The sequence below is a fragment of the Astatotilapia calliptera genome, chromosome 3 (genome assembly GCF_900246225.1).
Source record: "Astatotilapia calliptera chromosome 3, fAstCal1.2, whole genome shotgun sequence".
Lineage (NCBI taxonomy): Eukaryota > Metazoa > Chordata > Actinopteri > Cichliformes > Cichlidae > Astatotilapia > Astatotilapia calliptera.
Genome location: NC_039304.1, coordinates 40680087 through 40702142, shown reverse-complemented (window position 1 = coordinate 40702142; position 22056 = coordinate 40680087). Strand labels below are relative to the sequence as shown.

The 22056-nt window shown below is 40.3% G+C and overlaps 2 protein-coding genes across 5 annotated transcripts; one reads left to right on the top strand and one right to left on the bottom strand.

Moving 5' to 3' along the window:
- Positions 1-339: 339 nt before the first annotated feature.
- LOC113019544 (uncharacterized) lies at positions 340-3881 on the bottom strand. Of its 2 annotated transcripts, XM_026163300.1 has the most exons (4): positions 3722-3881; positions 2972-3075; positions 1010-1369; positions 340-771 (listed from the first exon to the last, which is right to left on the bottom strand). In XM_026163300.1, exons 2-4 carry the CDS (start codon positions 3066-3068, stop codon positions 365-367), a joined length of 864 nt encoding a protein of 287 aa, XP_026019085.1. In that variant the 5' UTR covers positions 3069-3075; positions 3722-3881; the 3' UTR covers positions 340-364. The 2 variants fall into 2 exon arrangements, with proteins under 2 accessions (XP_026019085.1, XP_026019086.1); XM_026163301.1 differs by lacking the exon at positions 3722-3881 and having other exon boundaries at positions 2972-3710.
- Positions 3882-12435: 8554 nt separating this feature from the next.
- On the top strand, positions 12436-20655 carry LOC113019538 (interferon-induced protein with tetratricopeptide repeats 5-like). Of its 3 annotated transcripts, none has more exons than XM_026163292.1 (10): positions 12436-12560; positions 13973-14149; positions 14927-15116; positions 15190-15381; positions 16817-17044; positions 18383-18521; positions 18594-18717; positions 18799-18943; positions 19259-19306; positions 19974-20655. In XM_026163292.1, the coding sequence occupies exons 1-10, from the start codon at positions 12556-12558 to the stop codon at positions 20184-20186; spliced, it is 1461 nt and encodes a 486-aa protein (XP_026019077.1). In that variant the 5' UTR covers positions 12436-12555; the 3' UTR covers positions 20187-20655. The 3 variants fall into 3 exon arrangements, with proteins under 3 accessions (XP_026019077.1, XP_026019076.1, XP_026019078.1); XM_026163291.1 differs by having other exon boundaries at positions 12438-12560; positions 18591-18717; XM_026163293.1 differs by lacking the exon at positions 16817-17044 and having other exon boundaries at positions 12441-12560; positions 18591-18717.
- Positions 20656-22056: the final 1401 nt, after the last annotated feature.

Genomic DNA, 22056 nt, shown 5'->3' with positions numbered 1-22056 from the left:
AGCTTCATTAACTGATAGCAGAAGGAACATTAGTTGGACATTTTGTAATGAGGCAAATAAATAGGTTATAAAGCATGAGGTAGATAAAATAGTACTGCAGTAATCTGAAAGCTCAACTGTCAGATTTTAGTTATGAAACATTTCATTAGCTTATAATATAAATATAGCTTAAGACCAGCTTTTGTTCGGTACAAAGAGAAGGTGAAAAAATTGTTTCAGGTTTAAAAAAAAGTCACACCAAAAACTGACAGACCAGCTTCCAGCCCAGGGTCTCCTCCTGTCTGAGCTGCAGGTGAGAAACAGGTGTGAGGTGTCAGCTGTCAGGTAGGTGATGAGTGAAGAACAGAACAGAATCAAACTGCTGTCAGACATTATCTACTGCACTCTGATGTTTCTCTCTGGAAGCAGTCCTGCTGTTTCCTGAGGAGTCAGCAAGTGTCAGAGTGACATCAGGGATCCTTCTGGAGTGTCCGTGACAGTTGTTTGCTTCCAGGTCATTTCTGTCATTGTATTCAGCAGCAGGAGATTCAGAGTTTAGAAAACTCTCAGACATTTCAGTCTGTGGTTCAGTGGGAGGATGGTGTGAGTCCTGATTACATTGTTTATGTTTTCTATAGATCAAAAAAAGAACAACAGCAGCAGAAAACACCACAGCAGCAACTGAAAGACCAATGACGAGTCCAAAAGATCCATCCTCCTTCCCTGCCTCCTTCCCTGCCTCCTTCCCTCCATCCTCCTTCCCTCCATCCTCTGTGAGTCCTCCTGGCTGACCTGCAGGTGAGAAACAGGTGTGAGGTGTCAGCTGTCAGGTAGGTGATGAGTGAAGAACAGAACAGAATCCATTTCCTCTTCAAACTGCTGTCAGACATTATCTACTGCACTCTGATCACATCACTCAGACCAGCTGCTTTCTACAAAGTCTCATCAACAACATCTTTAGAAACAAACATCAACAACCAGGAAGCAGCTTCACCTCTGATCACACACACACTCAACTCTACTCACTCACCTGGAGGAACAACAACATGAAGGTAGATGACTCTGATGGGGGAAGTCTTCAAATTTGCTCTCTTCCTGCGGTTTGCTCCTTTCATGATGACACGGCACTCGTATGTTCCAGTGTCATTAATCGTCACGTTCTTCAGAATCAGAGACACGTCTCCATCCTTCATCTGTCTGTCCTGCAGATCCACCCGGTTCTTAAAAGATGGATGCTGGTGATCTGGATCCAGCTGCTTATCCCGGTACATTAGGACACTTTCTTTGCCCAGGTCAGCTCTGCTCCACTCTACCACTATGATGGGGATGTTGTTGTCTCGAGCTCGACACGGCAGAGTGACGTTCTGTCCAGCTGTGATGTTTTTCTGGTCTGAAAGAGAGAAAGTGACACAAAGCAGAGAGGTTAAAGGGATCAAAGTACAATTACTAACTTCTGGAGCTTTGAAATCACAATCATAGAAACAATTAGGTTCAAAACTAAAGTGACCACTTGTTCACACTTTTACTAAATAGTAGTAGTAAATAGTAGTAAGTAAACTAGAAGTAACTACAACACAAATATCACAAAATAGAAGTGTTGTAAACATACCACAGTCAAACTCCTGCTTTAACAAATAAAGGATGGGCTCCTCTCTGCTTTGCTGTCAGCTCGGGAGATAACTACATCGGTCTGCTGGGTAATGTAGTTCCAATAAGATATAGGGCCTTTGCTACACAACAAACATAATAACTGTTCGATGGCACAAACTTTCTGCAGCCAAATATGAATAAGACTGAGGTAGTTGTCATTGGCCGCTGTGTATGCAGCGCACTCACAAACACACCTGAGCTCCTGATCTATAAAACTGGACCAATAATGTAAAATCCTCACAGTCATTTCTGATAACAACCTCGACTTAAGTAAGCATGAACAAATCTAGTAATCTGCTTTCATCTTCTCTAGATTAGATCACTGTAACTCATCATACACATGCTTTTCAACAACAACGTTCACACAAACTACGGTGCAAGAAAATCATACAGAAACATAAAAGTCCACAGATTACACAACTTCAACCTGCTCTTGATAAGGAAAGAGCGAAACGGCACCGTCTCAAATTACTTGAAATGTGTCACATGACAACCATCTTACAAGTAATGTAAGATGGTGTCACAGTCTCTCTTTTTTCCTCTTTAAACAACAACAACAGAAAATCTGCAGTGCTTGAAACATTCTTTCTTTTCTATTTTTGTATTAATCTCAATATTGAGTTTAGGACTTTAGTATTGAGTTTTACTGCCTCCTCTGGACTAGATATCTCGTGCTATCTCAGATCTTGTAAGCTGTAGTACTGAGCTAACTCTCTCTTCCCGAGAATATCAGTTTGAATAATCATTACGGTCTTTCAGATCCCTCTTAAAGAGATATTTTTTTAATAAACAGGACACTTTCTGTGCCTCCACTTCATTATTTTTGGGTTATAAATATTTCAAGGTAATACAACAATTTTATACCAGCACCCGCGGCTCTATATCAGTGTTCATTTCAGATATAGTGCTGACTTAAACAAACTTCAGCCGTGGACACGCAACATGAACCGTTAAACAGAGAGCATAATATTGCACTGGGCATGACAAACTCAAACTGAAATCAGGAAAATCAATACAATTGAGGTTTATGATGTTTTTAAAAAAAATACATGCTAATAGTCGTATATACGTGATGGTGTTCGTGCAAAGTTTATATCTGCACTATGATCATTATATTGAAGAGAATATATATATATATATATATATATATATATATATATATAAATAAAATTGTTGTTAACATTAACAACAGCAATAATAATAATGATGATGATGATGATAACCACCATCTATTTTGAAACACTAACCCTAGAAGTATGTATACAGTTATGACCACAAATCATCACTGGTTAAACACGCAAAGTGCTCAGTTTACATAAGCCTGAACATTTGCTAAGTTTACCTTTATGGACGAATGCCTGCAGTACTCCAAACAGCAGAGCCCAGAGCAGTCCAATACGAAGAATATCCATCATACTTTCTCTGCCTCGATAAACCATCAAAGATCTGTGTATCACGGAGAGTGACAATCAGTGTTGTCTGTAAAGCCAAACTTGTCCTTAATGTGAACAGCTCACAAACCACTGTTTACAAACTAAATGGGCCTCGTCTGATATATGTAGCTTTGATCAGGAGCAATTGGATTGGCCCATTGTTTTCACTTATAGGGACTCCCCATCTGTCGTGAGCAGTTAGGGACTGCCCACGACAGACTCTATGCTGTCACACTCTTTGTCACATATGCCTAAACCACCGGTCGGTCGAGTTTGTTCTGTTGTTCCTTTGTAAGCAGCCATGGGGAAAAGGAAAGTTGGAGTGAAGTAACACAGAGCAGTGAAGAGAAACGGAGTCTTAGAAACAATGAAGCGTCCACTGCAGCTTCTGCCTCGGCTTTTCCTAAATATTGATCTATGAAGTTGTTGTTTTGTTATTTGCTGATTAGGTCGGTAGCTACTACCTGTGACTGTCAGATCCCAGCTAAATTCACAGCAGAGCACAGTTGAAGGTTCAACGTTCAGGTTCACCAGCTTTAACCAGACGTCCCTGTTTGCCTCACATTAGCTGTGAAGCTCGCACTGTGAACTAAGCAGGTCAAAATAAAAGGAAAACAGTGACAATGAAAACAATTTAAACAATTTAAACACGACCTCACCATTAATCTTCCTCCATCGTCCGTGAAGGGACGCAGTTGTTCCACTGTCTCCTTTAGCTCCATTTAAAGGTCTTCAGTACATTTCAAATATATCTGATAACTTAAATATAATCTCCAAATCTAAAGGTATGAAAAAGCACCGAGGGTGCTTATTGAGCCACTGCGGAAAGTCCCCAAAGTGAAAGCAACAGCTGTGTTACAGCTTATATGTTCTGGAGGAGTGGTTCGGCTGCCACACCCAGGCTTCCTGGAACGAAGCGTCTAAGCAGAGCAAATAAAACAACAACCACAGGTGTAGATCATGAGCTCAATATGACAGATTTGTTGAAATAAACAAGTCTTTAAAATAAAACCAAGTTTTCCTTTTCTATGAGCATAAAACTAAATATTAACATCACATTGAGGTCACTGAGTGAGTTTCATTTTGAATGTTTATCAAAGGAAGGACAGAGATGGTCCCGCCCAGCAAGCAGTTTGTTGATCAGCGGCAAATTCCAACAGTTATTCTGTGATATTAATGCTTAAATTAAATGCAGAGAAAAGGCTCGAACTTTGGACGAAGGTCAAAGGTCATCAGCGTCTCCTGCTGTGTTTTACTGCTGTTTCATGCCATGAAATTGTTTCAAATTATACTTCTTTCAAACTTAAAACTGCTTGCTCCTACCATTCAGCAGGACAGGACAGTAAACAACAGAGATCTGCTGTTGCCATTAAAAAAAAAACCATATAAATATTATGATCTTAAATACTCGGAGGCTAAGTGTATGAGGAGAGTGGACTCAGCAGGCAGTGGATCAGAACCACAGATCTCTGACTAAAACAGACCCTGTACTGTGGGCTGATTTGAATTTCAAATGTGCAAACAAAGTTTCTCCTCTGCTGTTATCTCTCATCTTATCTGTGTACTCTCTCCTTTGTGTGATGGCTCTGCACAGTCAGAGCAAATAAACCAAAGAAGTTTAACTGAGGCTGTTTCAGATTGAGGGGATTTGTGATTGTAAGTTATCTCTAGCTGTGTTTTGAAGAGGAGAGATGTTTATTTATGGACTTCTACTATTTATGTGAGAAACGCTCTTCAATCATATTTAATAAAAACAGAGTGGTGAATCAGAGGAGGAGCGTCTCTCAGCATTCATCAGCACTGCCACACACACACACACACACACAGTATGTAATCCTGTCTCATCATGTCTGGAATGCAGTTCAACCATTTCTTAGAAAACCATGAGAGTTTATGATGTTTCATAACAACACATGTTGGCACTGACTGATTTGTAGTTTGAGTGTCCTGTTTTACTCTCAGTCATTACAAACATTTTAAACAAAGTTGCTGATAACAAGCAGCTCAACTAGTTCTGAGTTTTCAGCATGATGCTGTGTTTATTTAGAAGCACTGCTAACCATTATTGTTCTCAGATACATGTCTAACTGCATAACAAATTAAAGAATAACATTTTATAAAAAATACTGTTTATTAAAACAAAAAATAATTACTTCGTTTTTGTAAAAAAACAGGTATTTGTATGGTTCTTATGCACAGATTTTCGTTTATTTATTTATTTCAGGTTCAAAATGTATAAAATGATATTATTGACTGACAGTACATCCCATGCAGATTTAGTTCCTTAAAGAAAAGCAAACAAATAATTTCAACACACTGTAATAACCAAACATGTGTTTTGTTGCCTGGAGGCAGTACCATGCTGCAGACACCAATGTGAACACAAAATAAACCTAATAAAATGAGATTTATAATTCCAAATAATGTTTCCAACGATGTTTTTAAGATGAAAAGATGTAGAAATGGACTACATCATGTTAGCTAGTAGACTATTTAGCATTGAAACCAGGTGAAACAGTAGCAACGGCTAAAATGCTGTAAAATGCAAGAAAAGAAACGTCACAGACACAATAAAACAACATATTTGATTAATAAAAATAAGACTAAACAAAGAAATCATGGAGGAAACTTCAGAACATGTACAGTGACCAACATCATATGCTTCATAAGCAGGTGTGATGCAGCAGTGTCCTGAAGGTTTATTTATTTAACATGTTTGAATGTTCAGTCTCTTTTCTACAAAACTCAACAAAAAGGAATCAAAGCTAAATGTGGAACATGACCGTCTCTCTCTCTCACTGCAAACCTGCTGCTGCAGTCGCAGAGACACAAACAAATCACCTGAGCTCAGCTCCAGGCACAAAGAGATAAACTGTCAAGGATTAGCATTATTTGTTTAAGTATGTAAAGATTTAGATATCATTTGAACAATAAAGACCTAAAAGATCTATGACTCGAGGTATAAACAAAATAGATGAAAGCTGTAATGAGTATTTTTCACAGGCTGCCAGGAAACAGTTTAGTTTTTGCTTTTTCTACTTTAAACACAACCATGTGTGTCAATGAGTGTGGACTGTTTATGTTAATGTGGTTTGAAATGGGATATTTTTCTTTCACTGATCTGTTGTTAGTTCAAACCAGTGCACAGAAAAGGAAACACATAGCTGCCCTTTACCCTCTTAGGCTGTTGTGTAATCCCATTGACTGAGTGTAAGAAAGCAGACACTCACTCTCTCCTCACTCTTTCTGACAGCAACAAATATGTGAAAGCAAACATGAGCTTTGCTGCAGGATTTCCTTTTTATTTATACTTGTATAAAAGTGAGTTGATTGAAAAGTGAATGATTGAATCTGCAGACTAACAGAGCAGGAAAAAATAAATGTGTAACTGAGTAAAGAAAGAAAAAGTTTGTGCCTGAATGACTCAGCACCTCCTTCAAGCTGGAAAGACTTTCTTCTTTCACAAGACTGCACGAACCCAGAGCTGAAACCTTTCTCAGAGTCCTTTCAGGGTTTACAGACACAACAGTTACTCTACACTTTCTAAAGGTTTCTTTAATTTGATACTGTAAGCATGGCCAGGACTAACTGACTCATCTTCAGGTTAGATGAATCAGTACCACATGTCTGAGTAAAACATCCACTGTGTATCCACTGAATTTAAAATGTGGATACACAGTTTGCACTCTGTGTATCAGAACTGTTTTATTTGCTTAATACTTCAGGATCCAAGATAAGTATAAGTGAAGGTTTTTAGTACACAGGGGATTTCAATAGTTCGTATGATTCATTAAGAAAAAAAAAATAACGGCTCTTGGGCAAAAAAAAGTAAAGCAGTAAGTGTAGGAGAGGGGGAGGGCTACAACTAAACTGTAGCAGCCTCAGAACTGATTCACTGTGTCTGCGAGTATAAAAAAAACACTGCTCTTATAAACAGGACAGACATTTATGTGTTTGTCATATTTTGTAATGTTTACGATGTTTATTCTGCTTTTTAATTGTATTTGATAAACCCAGAGTGTTGGCTCGCAGGGGGAGTGTTTGAATGGGATATGTGGGAGAGTATGCAGTATAAGTACAACTGTAGCTGTATTTAGAAAAGAAAAACTCTAAGACAAAAAAGGAGAAGTAAAGCAGTAAGTTTCGTTTTACAAGAAATAAGCGTGAGGGAGTGTTGGTCTACACTCTGCAGAAGTCTGTCAGACAGAAACGGCAGAACATTTTTTCTGTTCACAGAAGACAAACATATATAACAGCTTATATTTGGAGGCCCTCTAGAGGTAAGAAGTCAGATAGACTTCTCTTATAAATAGGACAGACATTTATGTCTGTGTTTGTAACATTTATGGCGTTGATAGACATGGACAAAATTGTTGGCACCCCTCAGTCAGTGAAAGAAAAACTCACAATGGTCACAGAAATAACTTTAATCTGGCAAAAGTAATAATAAATAAAAATTCTATAAATGTTAACCAATGAAAGTCAGACATTGCTTTTCAACCATGCTTCAACTGAACTATTTAAAAAATAAATACATATCGTCCTTCAAAAAAGGCGCCACTTCCGACGGCCAAACCCATCTGTTCTCTGATTGGATTGTTACATTTGTGATTGACATGATATTGACCAATCAGATGAAAGAAAGAAACATAGGGTCAAAATCCGTACTTGTAACTTGCACGTTTTCCACACACAAATCTTTTTTTATGCACACAAATCTTTTTTACACATACAAATCCTGATTTTCAAGTACAAAATATTTATGACCACATTTTGAGCCCATACTCTGAGCACCACATCCAGAACACCTTGGATTTTGTTGAGAAAGTGAGAGATGTCATTATGGAGGCAGATGAAACCATGGTCTCGTACGACATTACATCACTTGCATCCCAGTCACAGAAGCGTTGGAGGTAGTCCGTAAGAGATTACAGGATGACACCAACCTCAGCAGCAGGACCACTCGCAGCATCAACCGAGTGTGTTTGCTTTTGAAACTGTGTCTTCATTCCACCTACTTCACATACAAGGGTCAGTTCTACAGGCAGAAACATGGGTGTGTCAAGGGCTCCCCAGTTTCACCCATCGTGGCCAATTTGTACATGGAAGAAGTGGAAAAGAGGGCTTTGCTATCCTACCCTGGAACACCACCAAGCCATTGGTTCAGATATGTGGATGACACCTGGGTGAAAATCAAATCTCAGGACGTACCACAATTCACAGATCACATTAACTCGGTGGACCGACACATCAAATTCACCAGGGAGGATATGAAAAGTGGCAGGTTAGCCTTCTTAGACTGTGAGATTTCCATCAGTAATGGGGAACATCTAAAAGCTGACGTGTACCGTAAACCTACATATACGGATCAGTATCTAAGGTTTGACTTTCATCATCCACTGGAGCACAAACTGGGTGTCATCAGGACGCTACAACACAGAGCAAACACCATCCCCACTGACACAGCGGCCAGGGAGGCAGAAGAACAGCACATCAAGAAGGCCCTGAGTAAATGTGGTTATCCCAGCTGGACTTTTGTCAAAGCTGGGAAGGCACCTAAAGAAAGCTCCAGCTAATCCAGGAAAGAAGGACAACTGCTGCACAAGCGAAAACCTGTAGTGATCCCGTATATGTCCGGAGTATCGGAGCAGTTGAGACGCATTTTTTCTAAACGCCGCGTCTCTGTGGCTTTTAAACCCTAAAACACGCTTCGCCAAAAATTGATCCACCCAAAGGATCGGGTCCACCGACACAACCAGAGTAACATAGTGTACGCTGTTAAGTGCCAGGAGGATTGGCAGGATTTCTGCAGTGGGGCAAAAAAGTATTTAGTCAGCCACCGATTGTGCAAGTTCCCCCACTTAAAATGATGACAGAGGTCAGTAATTTGCACCAGAGGTACACTTCAACTGTGAGAGACAGAATGTGAAAAAATAATCCATGAATCCACATGGTAGGATTTGTAAAGAATTTATTCGTAAATCAGGGTGGAAAATAAGTATTTGGTCACCTCAAACATGGAAAATCTCTGGCTCTCACAGACCTGTAACGTCTTCTGTAAGACGCTTTTCTGTCCCCCACTCATTACCTGTATGAATGGCACCTGTTTGAACTCATCATCTGTATAAAAGACACCTCAAACAGTCAGACTCCAAACTCCGCCATGGCCAAGACCAAAGAACTTTCGAAGGACACCAGGAAAAGTATTGTAGACCTGCACCAGACTGGGAAGAGTGAATCTACAATAGGCAAGCAGCTTGGTGTGAAAAAATCAACTGTGGGAGCAATCATCAGAAAATGGAAGACATACAAGACCACTGATAATCTCCCACGATCTGGGGCTCCACGCAAGATCTCATCCCGTGGGGTCAAAATGATCATGAGAACGGTGAGCAAAGATCCCAGAACCACACGGGGGGACCTGGTGAATGACCTGCAGAGAGCTGGGACCAAAGTAACAAAGGTCACCATCAGTAACACACTACAACGGCAGGGAATCAAATCCCGCAGTGCCAGACGTGTTCCGCTGCTGAAGCCAGTGCATGTCCAGGCCCGTCTGAAGTTTGCCAGAGAGCACATGGATGATACAGCAGAGGATTGGGAGAATGTCATGTGGTCAGATGAAACCAAAGTAGAACTTTTTGGTATAAACTCAACTCGTCGTGTTTGGAGGACGAAGAATACTGAGTTGCATCCCAAGAACACCATACCTACTGTGAAGCATGGGGGTGGAAACATCATGCTATGGGGCTGTTTTTCTGCCAAGGGGACAGGACGACTGATCCGTGTTAAGGACAGAATGAATGGGGCCATGTATCGTGACATTTTGAGCCAAAACCTCCTTCCATCAGTGAGAACTTTGAAGATGAAACGAGGCTGGGTCTTCCAACATGACAATGATCCAAAACACACCGCCCGGGCAACAAAGGAGTGGCTCCGTAAGAAGCATTTGAAAGTCCTGGAGTGGCCTAGCCAGTCTCCAGACCTCAACCCCATAGAAAATCTGTGGCGGGAGTTGAAAGTCCGTGTTGCTCGGCGACAGCCCCAAAACATCACTGCTCTCGAGAAGATCTGCATGGAGGAATGGGCCAAAATACCAGCTACTGTGTGTGCAAACCTGGTAAAGACCTATAGTAAACGTTTGACTGTTATTGCCAACAAAGGTTATGTTACAAAGTATTGAGTTGTATTTTTGTTATTGACCAAATACTTATTTTCCACCCTGATTTACAAATAAATTCTTTACAAATCCTACCATGTGAATTCATGGATTTTTTTTTTCACATTCTGTCTCTCACAGTTGAAGTGTACCTCTGGTGCAAATTACTGACCTCTGTCATCATTTTAGGTGGGGGAACTTTCACAATCGGTGGCTGACTAAATACTTTTTTGCCCCACTGTACATCGGGGAAACCAAACAACCTCTGGCGAAGCAGATGGCACAACACAGAAGAGCTACCTCGTCAGGCCAGGACTCTGCAGTCTGTTTACACCTACAGGCCAGTGGACACTCTTTCTATGATGAGGATGTACACATCCTGGACAGGGAGGAACGCTGGTTTGAGCGCGGAGTCAAAGAGGCTATTTACATGAAAAGGAAAAAACCATCACTGAATCGAGGAGGGGGCCTAAGGGTACATCTTTCACCATCTGACAATGCTGTGATTGCAGCCATTCCCCAACTCTCTGTGAATGGTACTCATCGCCATTGATCAGTGGGCTTTGGTCAGTGGGTTTTGGTCAGTGGTTGTTGATCAATGGTCATGAGAATTTGCATCGTTATGATTAAGGAACTGACCTCCCAGCCCATTGTTCCTTCAGTGGGCTGGTTTCAGTCATTATGCAAATGTTCTGTTTATAAGATCGGGGAAACCTGCAGTCAGCTGAGACTGAAGAAGTCACTTGGATGAGTGATGAAACGTTTGTCCCACAAAATGCTATGCCCAGATGAACAGAATCAACTTTTGGAGATGCTAACTAAAATGCTCATTCATAACGAAGAAAGCTTTGTAACTATCCCCATAGGAAGGCGAGTCTTGGAGGGGAGTAGAGGTCCGGGTGAGGCTTAGCCAGTTCGCGTACACTCACTGTGAAGTGTTGGGCAGGGAGGCAGGCAGGCGTATAGCGCCAAGAACAGAAAACAAACCAGCGACAGGAAATTGTCATGGTTACTGACAACAAGATCCAACCCTCAGAGAAGCTGCAGTGGAGACTAGACAGGATCGGATTGAAAAGAAAGAAAAAACACTGAAAGAGGATTTACTGAGCTATGACGAGGGGGTGTGGTGACTCTGCCCAGTGATGGGTAGACTGGGTGGGTTTACTGTTACCTGTGCTTATGTTGTTTGTTGCTGTAGTTTTCCTACTGTGCTCTTTTCATTTTGCTTGTTTGTTTTTCAGCAGTTGGCAAAGCAGATTTTTAGTGATTTTCTCACTATCCCTCTTCTCCCCTCTTGTTCTTTCTCTCTCCTTCTGTTTACTTTACTCCCAACTTCTCTTTTCTTCTTATTTCTCTTTCCTGTCCCCGAGTCCGTCCGTTCTGATTGTAATAACTTAAAATAAGAATAAATAATAAAGCTTGAATAAACTATGACAATCAAGTGGACCAGTATAGCAAAAGGACCACTTGTAGAAAAAATGAGAAGAAAAAATAATGAAATGTCGATGTAATTTATTAAAACTGGAAATAAATACTTAATTGCATGTTTTCAATAAAATAAATAGACATTTAATTGTTTATCTATTTATTAATTAATTCCAGTTTCAGTTAATTATTATCATATTTTATTCATTTATTTTGAAACTCCTGGCCCTCTTTTTCTACCTTTTAAAAAAACTTGTTTTTTTACTTGAGCAAAGAAGTTGAATCTGTACTTCAGCTTTTACTTGAGTATTTTTACTACTGAACTACATATTGTCTGTACTTTTGCCACCTCCGTTAGTGTCTGTATTATTTGTGGTGGTTTTCAGGAACTAGAAAGTTGCTGCGAAGCTAATGTGGACTCACGCCATGCTACAAGAAACAGCCCCTCTCTTCCTCAGAAAAAATACAGATAAATCGCTTATTTACAGACCAATGGCTGATCAGTGATCTTTGGTGACGCTCTCAGCTGAGATGCAGAAACGAAACCTAACGTCCCCTCGTGGTGCCTTCAAAAACAACTCCTGAGGTGATGTAAAACAGATAGCCCAGCCTTCTCGTCGGTACGCTTTCCTCCTGTCTCAAATGTGTGACTCCCGTCTCCTAACATCCTTTATATTTATGGCCATTAAATTCACGAGAGGAGAGGAGAGGAGAGGAGAGGAGAGGAGAGACACGAGCACATGGATTCTCACTTTTACTTGTTTTCAGCGGGGCCCTGAAGGCAGCAGGAGCAGGGGTGTGTGGTTTGTGTAACTGAGGTGACAGCTTCACAGATCGGTCCACGCACTCTTTGTGTTCAGTCATCACTTTGCTGAGTCTGAGGAGGAGGAGGTCTCTGTGTGCTCCAACATGAGGTCAGTCTGCCAAACCTTTGATAAATAATCGGTCATTTATCACAAATTGTCCACCTGATGGACTTTAAATCCAGCAGTAGTTTAGTTTACCTGGCGCTCAGGTGCACGCAGAGGGATACAAAGTAACACAGTCCAGGAGTCTGTGAATCAGAGGAAGAGGAAAAAGTGGAGGTTATAAAATTATAAACCTGTTATGTAATAATAATAATCTGTGCTGCAGGTATCGATTATTTTAGTAATCAAATATTCTATCAGTCAAATAAGAAATTAAATTAAATTAATAACCTCCCATACTTGGGTATCAAAATCCACACAATTTAGCCCTGATTGCTCACCACTACCTTGCATGCATGTTCGAGTCCGTGTCCCTGCTTGCCTACTTCAGTGCTTAACTCTTCAACAATATTAATTCCACATCATGAACACTGGTAACTGAAAAAACACGGGCAACTGATGCATCTTGTCAGGGTCCTGGGTTTTTTGATGAAGTGTTTTGAGTTTCCTGTGTTTTTTGTCACTTTGTGTTGTAAGTTATGTCCTCATTGTTGGTCTTTAGTTACTCCCTTAAATCTAGTTTTTTTGTGCTCCATGCCTAGTATTTCCGTCTGTGCATTTTGGTCCTTAGAGTGCTCTGCCTCATGGTTTATATCTCTGTGTTTCTTAGTTGCTCTGTCTCCACGGTGTCAAGTTCACGTCTCAGTGTTGTACTTCCTGTTTTACTTTGAAGGTCTGTCTCATGTGCGTGCATCCTATTTTGCTTCCTTGTCTCGTCAGTTCTGATTTCTCCCAGCTGTGCCCTCCTTCTGTCTCATTCCCCTCGTTACTTCACAGTGTATTTAAGCCCTGTGTTTCTCTGAGTCAGTGTCGTGTCGTCCCTCATGCTGTGTGTTACTTGTGTGCCTCACTGTGAAGTTTAGTTTTGTATCCTTTTCTCGAGTCTGAAATAAAGCGGTGCTTTTGAGTTTATTTCCCGTGTCCCCGTGAGTTTGTGTTTGGGTCCTCTCCTGCCTGAACACAGCTGAAACATGACACATCTTACATCAATAACTAGACATTTTAACACTGGCATGTGATCAAATGAATTAAACGTTGTATCACAACAATAGCTGTCCCCCTGTGTTTGTGTCTCACTCCACATCTAAGGTTTCTTCTGGTTCCTCAGTGTGAGATTCAAACCACAGGTCTACTTCACATCACTGATTTCATTGGTTGATCACACAAACTGAATTTTTGTCAAGGAGAGGAGCTGCGAAGTGTGGGTGAACTGGCATGAGAGTTTCTGAGTGAGGATGTTTGATCATGTGCTGGTTGTAGTGTGTCAGAGCACTGAGTGAGCCTCGGTTCAGCCAGTCCTGGTTTGATGCTCTCCCTCTGATGCTCCTCACAGCGTTTTCTTTGTGACTCTCTTACAGTGAAGATAGCAGCGCTCTGCTCAGCAGGCTGCAGCAGTTGCAGTGTCACTTCACCTGGGATCTGAAGCTGGACGTATCCCCGAAAAAACTGATCACCCGAACAGAGATTGACATAGAGTTTCATCAGAGTCCGTATAAAGGAGCAGGTTGCTTCTACAGCCTCTTGGCTTATTTCAGGTACAGTTTCTGGAGCTGTCTGATGAAGGAAAAGCTAAAGTGGATTTATTCTGCTCATTCAAATCTCAACGCTTTTATTTCTGGGACTCTGCTACAGAAGAGAAGAGCTAACATTAGCCAGAAGAAAGACAGTTTTTCTCACTGAAGTCCGTCTGACCAAAGACAAATTTGACCGTCAAAGGAAACAGTGGTCAGCATCAGCAGGATTTATATTTGAATGATAGAGAGATAGTTTTGTTTTCAGGATCAGATCCAACCCTGAGCTGTGTTTCTTCTGCTAATGTTACCTACCAGCAGTGCTCCTGCTGCTAACACAGATGAATTTTACTTTATTTCATGTAACAACATTTTGTCTGGAGTAGATATGGCTGGCTCAGGTTCAACTCACTTCATAAGTTAACAATATAAATAAACAATCACCAGATTTATGCAGCTTAGCAAAGCTACAGCTAGAAGAAAAACGTCAGCTTGCTTTATGTTTACCTCATTATTTCAACCTTAATACAAACATGTAATATGAAGAGAAACATTATTGGAGTATTGGACTAAAGTTTCTGATTCTTTAAGAATCTTGATATAAATCTGTTTCCTAAAGTTTGTTTGGACTCTTGTTTTTCTGGTGGAAATGCAGTAATTATCTAACCCTGGAGTCAAGAACCTCAGATAAAAACCTTAATGAATCATCAACAAGTGTTAGTTGAACCCTCAAGTCAGTTTCTTGTCAGGTGTCGTAAACACCAGATGTGGAACAGCTGTTGATGACCTGTTGGTCCTCAGGTATCTTCAGGATCAACGAGAGGAAGCGCTGAAACTTTTAAACCAATCAGAGGAGACCATCAGGGAGAGTTACGGTGATGAGAGTGAGAGGCGGCTGATTGTGACGTATGGAGACATGGCCTGGCTGAAATATCACGATGGAGACTTTGCACAGTCACAAAGCTACTGTCAGAGAGTCGAGGACATACTGGTATGTAAACCAATCAGATCAAACATGATGATCACTGCTGTTGAACCTCTGACGCTTCCTTCTCCCTCTGCAGGTGAAGTATCCCACTGGTTCATCAGGAAGTCTCCTCCCACAGGTGTATGGGGAACAAGGCTGGGCCTATTTCAAGGTGTCGAGGTCTTCTATATCAAAAGCCATCGACTGTTTTCGTAAAGCACTTGAGGTACAGCCTCATGATGTTGAGTGGAACACCTGCTACGCCGTTGTCCTCTTTTGCGGAGAACAGGTCAGTTTTATGATAAGAATTTTTTATTTATTCATAAGGAACCCCATCAGCTTGAACAATAGTGGTTGCTAATCTTCCTGGGGCCCAAGCCATCAAGTATAATATAATAAAACATTATACAATAAAGATGATTGTAATACAGATGCAAAACATCCACATAATTTGGCTCTTACATCCACCATAATCGTAAAAATATAAGCATTGAGGCACAATACATGTGGAAAACAGGTCACAACATTACCCACTTACAATATTTACAATATTTATTAAAACTGTATAAATAGGCTTTTAAATGTTTTTTTAAATTATGAATAGTCACTAGTTCTCTAATTGCATAAGGCAGTTTATTCCACTTAAAAGATGCTCTGAATGTAACAGAGTTTTTCAAAAAGTTACATTTTGCTCCAGGAATCACTAAATTGCTAAAAATGATGTAGCATAATTATGTAGTTTATCTGGATACTGCAGCTGAGCACAGAAGAAATGTGGTGTATTTAACAGTATTGCTTTCTTTACAAATAAAAGTAAGGCATAGTTTAATTTAGCTTTTACTGGAAGGCAAAAAAGTTTATTGTGCTTTTAAAGGATACTGGTATAGTATCAACATCTTAACACTAAGGATGAAGAGTTTATTATCTTATATGGGTATATTCCTCCTCAATTCAATTCAATTCAAATTATTTATCGTCCCACAAGCGGAAATTAGTTTAGCAGCAGGATAAAAGTAAACAGAACAATAATATGAAATAATAATGACAATAATAATGATAGAAAGTCCAAGGACAGTTATTTGCCATTAAGGAGACAAGATGCAGTAGGGATAAAAGAGACCTGGAGTCTTTTAGTCTTCCTCACAGGTACTCTAAAACAGCGCCCGGAAGGCAACAACTCAAACTCACTGTGAAGTGGATGGTTCAAACAATTAATAATAGAATGAGCCTTACTCAGCACATTTCTATTGTAAATGGCCAAAAGTCCATCGTGCCAATGCCCTGAAATTTTGCGAGCAGTTTTTACCAGAAGTCCCAACCGATTCTTATTCCTCACCGTCAGGTTACCAAACCAGGCAGCGATACAAAAAGACATCACAGATTCGATAAAACTTCTATAAAACAAAGAAACATCTGAGAGGAGACATTAAAAGATCTCATTTTACTTAAAAAGAACAGTCTTTGTTGAACTTTTTTAGTAGTGGCATCAGCATGAGATTCAAAACACAGTTTATGGTCAAGTCAATCAGCAGCTTTAATGACAGTAGGTGATGAGCTATAAGAGGACTTCCTAAAATCGAGACAGCACCAAATGATGAGAGTAAACTTTAGGGCTCCTTCAGTGGCCTCAGTTACTTCAGCGTCAGTATATTTTTTAGAAGTTTCAATGACTAATATTTATTCAAGCAAAAGAAACAGTGGACTAACCAGTTTCTCATCTGCAGTGGGTTTTAGAAAACTTACAGGAAGATGAGGAATCCCAGGCCATCAAACAGCTTCGCTTTGCATTGGAGATCAACCCAAATAACGCTGCTCTGCAGTGCTCGCTGGGTGCAAAGCTGGCAGCCTATAAGAAATACGAAGAGGCTGAGAGTCTGGTGAAGAAAGCACTAGAAAATGATCCTGATAACCCTCATATCATCCGCCACTCAGGAAAATACTTACGTGAGCGGGTAAGTCTGCAGCTTTGGTCCTATAAATTCTTACTTCTGCTCACTGGGTCTTTGGCTTAGTAACAGCAGACCAAACAAAAGTTAGGAAATCCGTCTGTAGAGACTCATCCTCAGTTTCTTTTTAAATGTTTTCTTCATAGAAACTATTCTAACATTATTTACAGTATGTCAAGGCACCTGCAGTGTTATACTTAGAAATTAATTCAATGTTAACAACTTGGTGACAGTGAGGGAGAAGAGAACGCCAACTCTGCTTGACCCGAGGGTAAAGGTACCAGATGATCGAAGTCCAAGATTCTAGTCTGGGAATCTTCCTGGGCCCACCATTCATGCCATTAGCTTCTGTCTATAAATGAAAGCACATTCACCATCCACTTTAAGGCCTCCTCAACCATACAAGCCTTAATAGAGCATCATCAACAGCAGCCAGGTCAATAAAGACACTTTATTTAAAGGTTATAAAACCTGTCCTTGACTTTCATATGACTTTCATTTTTGGCTCCTGGGAGTTTTTAGAACAACTCTGTGATCTCTGGGGATGCTGGCTGGCTTTAGCCTTCATTTGCTTTCCTATTTTGTAATCCTGAACAGCTTGGGTGTTTTTGCTCTCCTTAATCCTGATACTGTACTGATTCAGGGACGAGAACAACCAGCCATTAAACCTGAGGTAGACAGTCAACTGTGGCGTCCACTGCTGCAAATTTGTATTAATGTTTTACAGGAAGTTTCATAAATTTCCCATAGTAAGTACAGACACACTGATTAAATTTCAAATTTATGAATATCCATCCATCCATTCATCTTCTTCCACTTATTTCAATGTGGAGGAGCAGCGGCTCTACTCTGAGCCCCTTTTGGACGGCCAAACTCCTGCTGCCACTTCACACTTGCCTGCAGACTGCTCCAGTGCAAGTTGGAGGCCAAAACCTGATGAAGCTTATAGAACTTACACTTACAAAAGCAGAGCCAAAATCCTGATCCAGCCCTAACTATATGCTTTAGCAAAAAGGAAAGTTTTAAGCCTAATCTTAATAGTAGAGATAGTGTCTGTCTCCTGATTGTCTCCTGAGCTAGGAGTCTGGGTGTGTCTGAGTGATTCCATTCGTCTTTTTTCCCCTTTCCCTCCTTTTTTTTCTTTTTTATAGACTTTCATGCATTTATATAAGTTGTTGGTGTGAACAAGAGCGAATTTCCTTACAAATTCATTACCTTTTCAGTGTTTGCATTTATAGCTGTTAAGAGAGTTTGAACCATTCTTCTGTTATTTTTCTTCTTCTATCCTCAAATTGATTTTTTATCTTTATTTGTATCTGATTAGTGTTTTTAAATCTGTTCCAGAATCGACTGGATGAGGCTATTGTTGTGTTTGAGCGAGGACTGAAAAGGGGCGATCAATTACCTTCCTTCAACTACCAGCTGGCTCTGTGCTACAAGCAGAAAATAATTGCTGAGCGTCGCAGGCGCTTCAGCAACAGAGGTACACAGAAATATACTGCATGTTGTCCTTAAATAAACACCACTCAAATCACCCTTTAATGCTCCACAGAAGAGGTGCGTAAGTGGAGGCGTATTTGTATCAGTCACCTTGAAGAATCTGTGAAGAGGAAGAGACCTTTTGTCCTGGCGTGGGCTGAACTGGCACTGCTGTGTGCAGAGGCAGGGGATATGAGCAGGTACCCGTCTAAACAAAGCTGCAGGGTTTCCTTCTTTCTTTCCTCTGGCTGTAGATTCCTCATCATCTCTTTGTTTCTCAGGGCTGAGGAGGCTTTCCAGAAGTGCTTGGAGACGTTACCAGAGGTGGAGGAGGAAAGGGATTGTCAGACTATCCATCAGCGCTGCGGTGACTTTCTTCATTATCACAAAAAAAATGAGGCTCAAGCCATCGCTCACTATACCAAGGTAAGTTTCTAGGTGCCAGACTCTGATTGGTCCTATCTGAAGAAAAAATGAAGGTGACAGGTAGCTGATCCATCAGAGGGCAAATTACACCAACTGAGGCAGCTGCATGTACAGTGTTAGACATGCAGCTGCCTCTTAATGTCCCACGTTTCAACCCAAGAAGAACAATGAAAGAAGAAAAACTAACAGGCCTTGTTTGGAGGATGGAGGTGTCGGGGCAGTAATGTGAAACATGTTACCTCTCACATCCACCACATGACCTTAGTATGGATGGATTTATCTTCACCATAGTCTTCTGCTGTTTTCTCTCTGCAGGGGCTGCTGATACCACTGAAAAAATATAATTGGAGACAGTGTGCTAAGGTGAGCACTAGAGACATAACAAAGGTTACGTGTTATATAAACTCAGTGTTAATACTAACTCGTGCGGTGTGAGCAAAACCTCATATCAAAGCTCGCTTGATTTAAATGATTTGTTCAATACCACCTACTTGTGCTCCTGAGGACTGTTTTCAACTTCATTTTTGAAAACTACTGGTGACTGTCAGTGGTTCTGTCTTTCACTAGGTCTTGTGAGGAGATGTGGCATCCATCCCACTTTGGATGGAACTCCTTTCATTTCAAAAAGTCTGGCCAAATTTATGAAAACCCCCCAAGTCACTATCCAGAGTTGCAGTCTTACACACCTCTCTATAGCTTTTCTCCTTCTGTTGTCCCCCGAAAACTCTTAGAAACATTTTAAGCTGGTAATCAGGCCCCATCTTATCTTAAAGACCTTATAGTACCATATCACCCCATTAGAGCAATTCAACCTCAGATTGTGGGCTTACCTGTGGTGCCTATACTATTTAAATGTAGGATGGGAGGTAGATCCTTTAGCCTCCAGAGTTCAAATTTCAAAATGTCGCTTTTTTAATTAAAGCATAATGTAATGTTTTATCCCACTAAAAACGTTACATCCAGATGAAGAGACTCTACTTCTTTGGAACATAAATTAATCTTTCATTGTTCCTCTATTTTTTTCCCGCAGAAACTGAAGCAGATCGCTGACAGACGTCTGGCAAAGAATCGGGGTGATGGTGAAGCTCTCGCTCTGCTGGGTCAGGTGGCCAGAGCTGAGGGCGACAGGAAGGAAGCTGCTGAGTTTTATGAGAAAGCTCTGAACTGTGACAAGGACAATGAAGAGTACCTGTCTGCTCTGTGCGAGCTGCGCCTGGAGCTGCAGGGATCATCCTCTGATTAATCAGGATCACTGCAAAAACTGGCTATAACTAACTTACAATCTTACAAGGAGCCAAAAAGTATTTGTGATCTTGTTTTGGGAGTGACACACTCATAGAGAGCAGGATGGAATTCGTCTTTTACAATATGTATTTTATCTCTTAGCTTCTAAATCATAAAATGTGTTATTTGCATATGTATCTTTTTTTTGTTGTGTTCATATATCTTGGAGAAAAATGTTAAATGTTGCTCAATTTTTAACAGAAGAGTATTCAAAAACAATAAATAGGAAAGTTAGGAGAACTCAAATGAAAGTTTAAGTGTAGAAAGGAAAATCGTGTCGAAATACTTTTTTGCAGAATATAACTAATGCTGATTAATTCATAAGAATAAGAGAAAATTTCCACCCTTTAACTGCAGCCAGAAGGTGGCAGCACATCTCCTTTCTTCTTATCTCATGCACATATCTTTCTTTCTACATAGCACTTTAATTCTTATTGTTTGCACTGAAGCACCGCAGCACTTTCCTAATGTTGTAAACCTCAACATCTGGCAATAAACCCATTCTGATTCTGATTCTGATTCTGATTAGCTTTCGTGTTAACTAGAGATGGCACGATACCACTTTTTTATGTCCGATACCGATACCGATATCATAAATTTGGATATCTGCCGATACCGATATGAATCCGATATAGTGTTTTTTAATCAACAAAACTGTTTTTTAAATATCTTGCTGCATTTTGTATAAGTTCATACTCAAGTTTAAAACAACAACTACACTAAAGCTATTCTGTTACACCTGTATGCAAAAAAAAATATTTCATAGTACAGCAATACTGATCAATCTAATAAACTTAAACCTACACCATCCTCCCTATTCTGGTATTTTAAAGAGTACTTAGCATAAATATTAAGCAACCTAACTAATAGGGTTCCAACTCCCAGCAACAACAAAAATAAATAAATAAAAAATAGGGAACCACCCCTCACGCTCCACCTCATGACGCTTAATCGACGTAATCAACCTTAATTTGATGCAGTGTGAAAAAAAAAAGCACAGAAATCAATTATTTTTCAAGAAATATTAAATAGATTCAACATCTTTCTTCAACAAAATTGCAGACTGCACAGATGGTACCTTCCCAAAGTAAAAAGTACTATAGCTTACTAGGGTATATATATTAGACTTAATAGTCACTATATACAGTAATTGACTTCTATTCATTTTGCATCAAATTAAAACTTTGGGTGTCAGATAATTATTTATTAAAAGCTAGACATTTTAAATGAGAATAAGAAAGAAAAGTATGTCTTTGTGCCCCCTTTTCCCAGTTAATGCCCTATCGGCCCCCCTGGCTAAACTTTGCTAGATCCGCCCCTGCACAGTTACCAGCCGTCAGCTGCGTAGAAAAAGATCCTCGAGTAGAAAGTAATATTAAATACATTCTAACAACAGCTGATCAAGCTTAAACGTGCTGCTGTTGTTCAGCCGCTGGTTTCCTCTTTCTGGTGCAACGTGGGCCAAAAACAAACAAGAGACACGGACTCGCGACAGAAAAGCCGATCAGCTGATCATTAAGCAGTTTCATGATTGAAGTAGCAGCAAGAAGAGGCAGTCGTTTGTTAAGCTTAACGCAGGAATGCTTTACAAACATTCAGAGATGGACTTACACACTTGCTTTACTTCTCTCGGGATAACTTTGTCGGAGATGAAATGCTGGGTTGCTAGCGAAGCTCCAAATGCTATCCAGACCACCGACAGGTCCCGCATGCCACAGCTGCTCTATCACGTGATGCATACTGCTCGACGTGCTAACGTTCTGAGGTGAGTTACGGCGTGTTGCAAGTTTTGTGAGGTGCTTTCGTGATATTTAATGGATCGGATTACA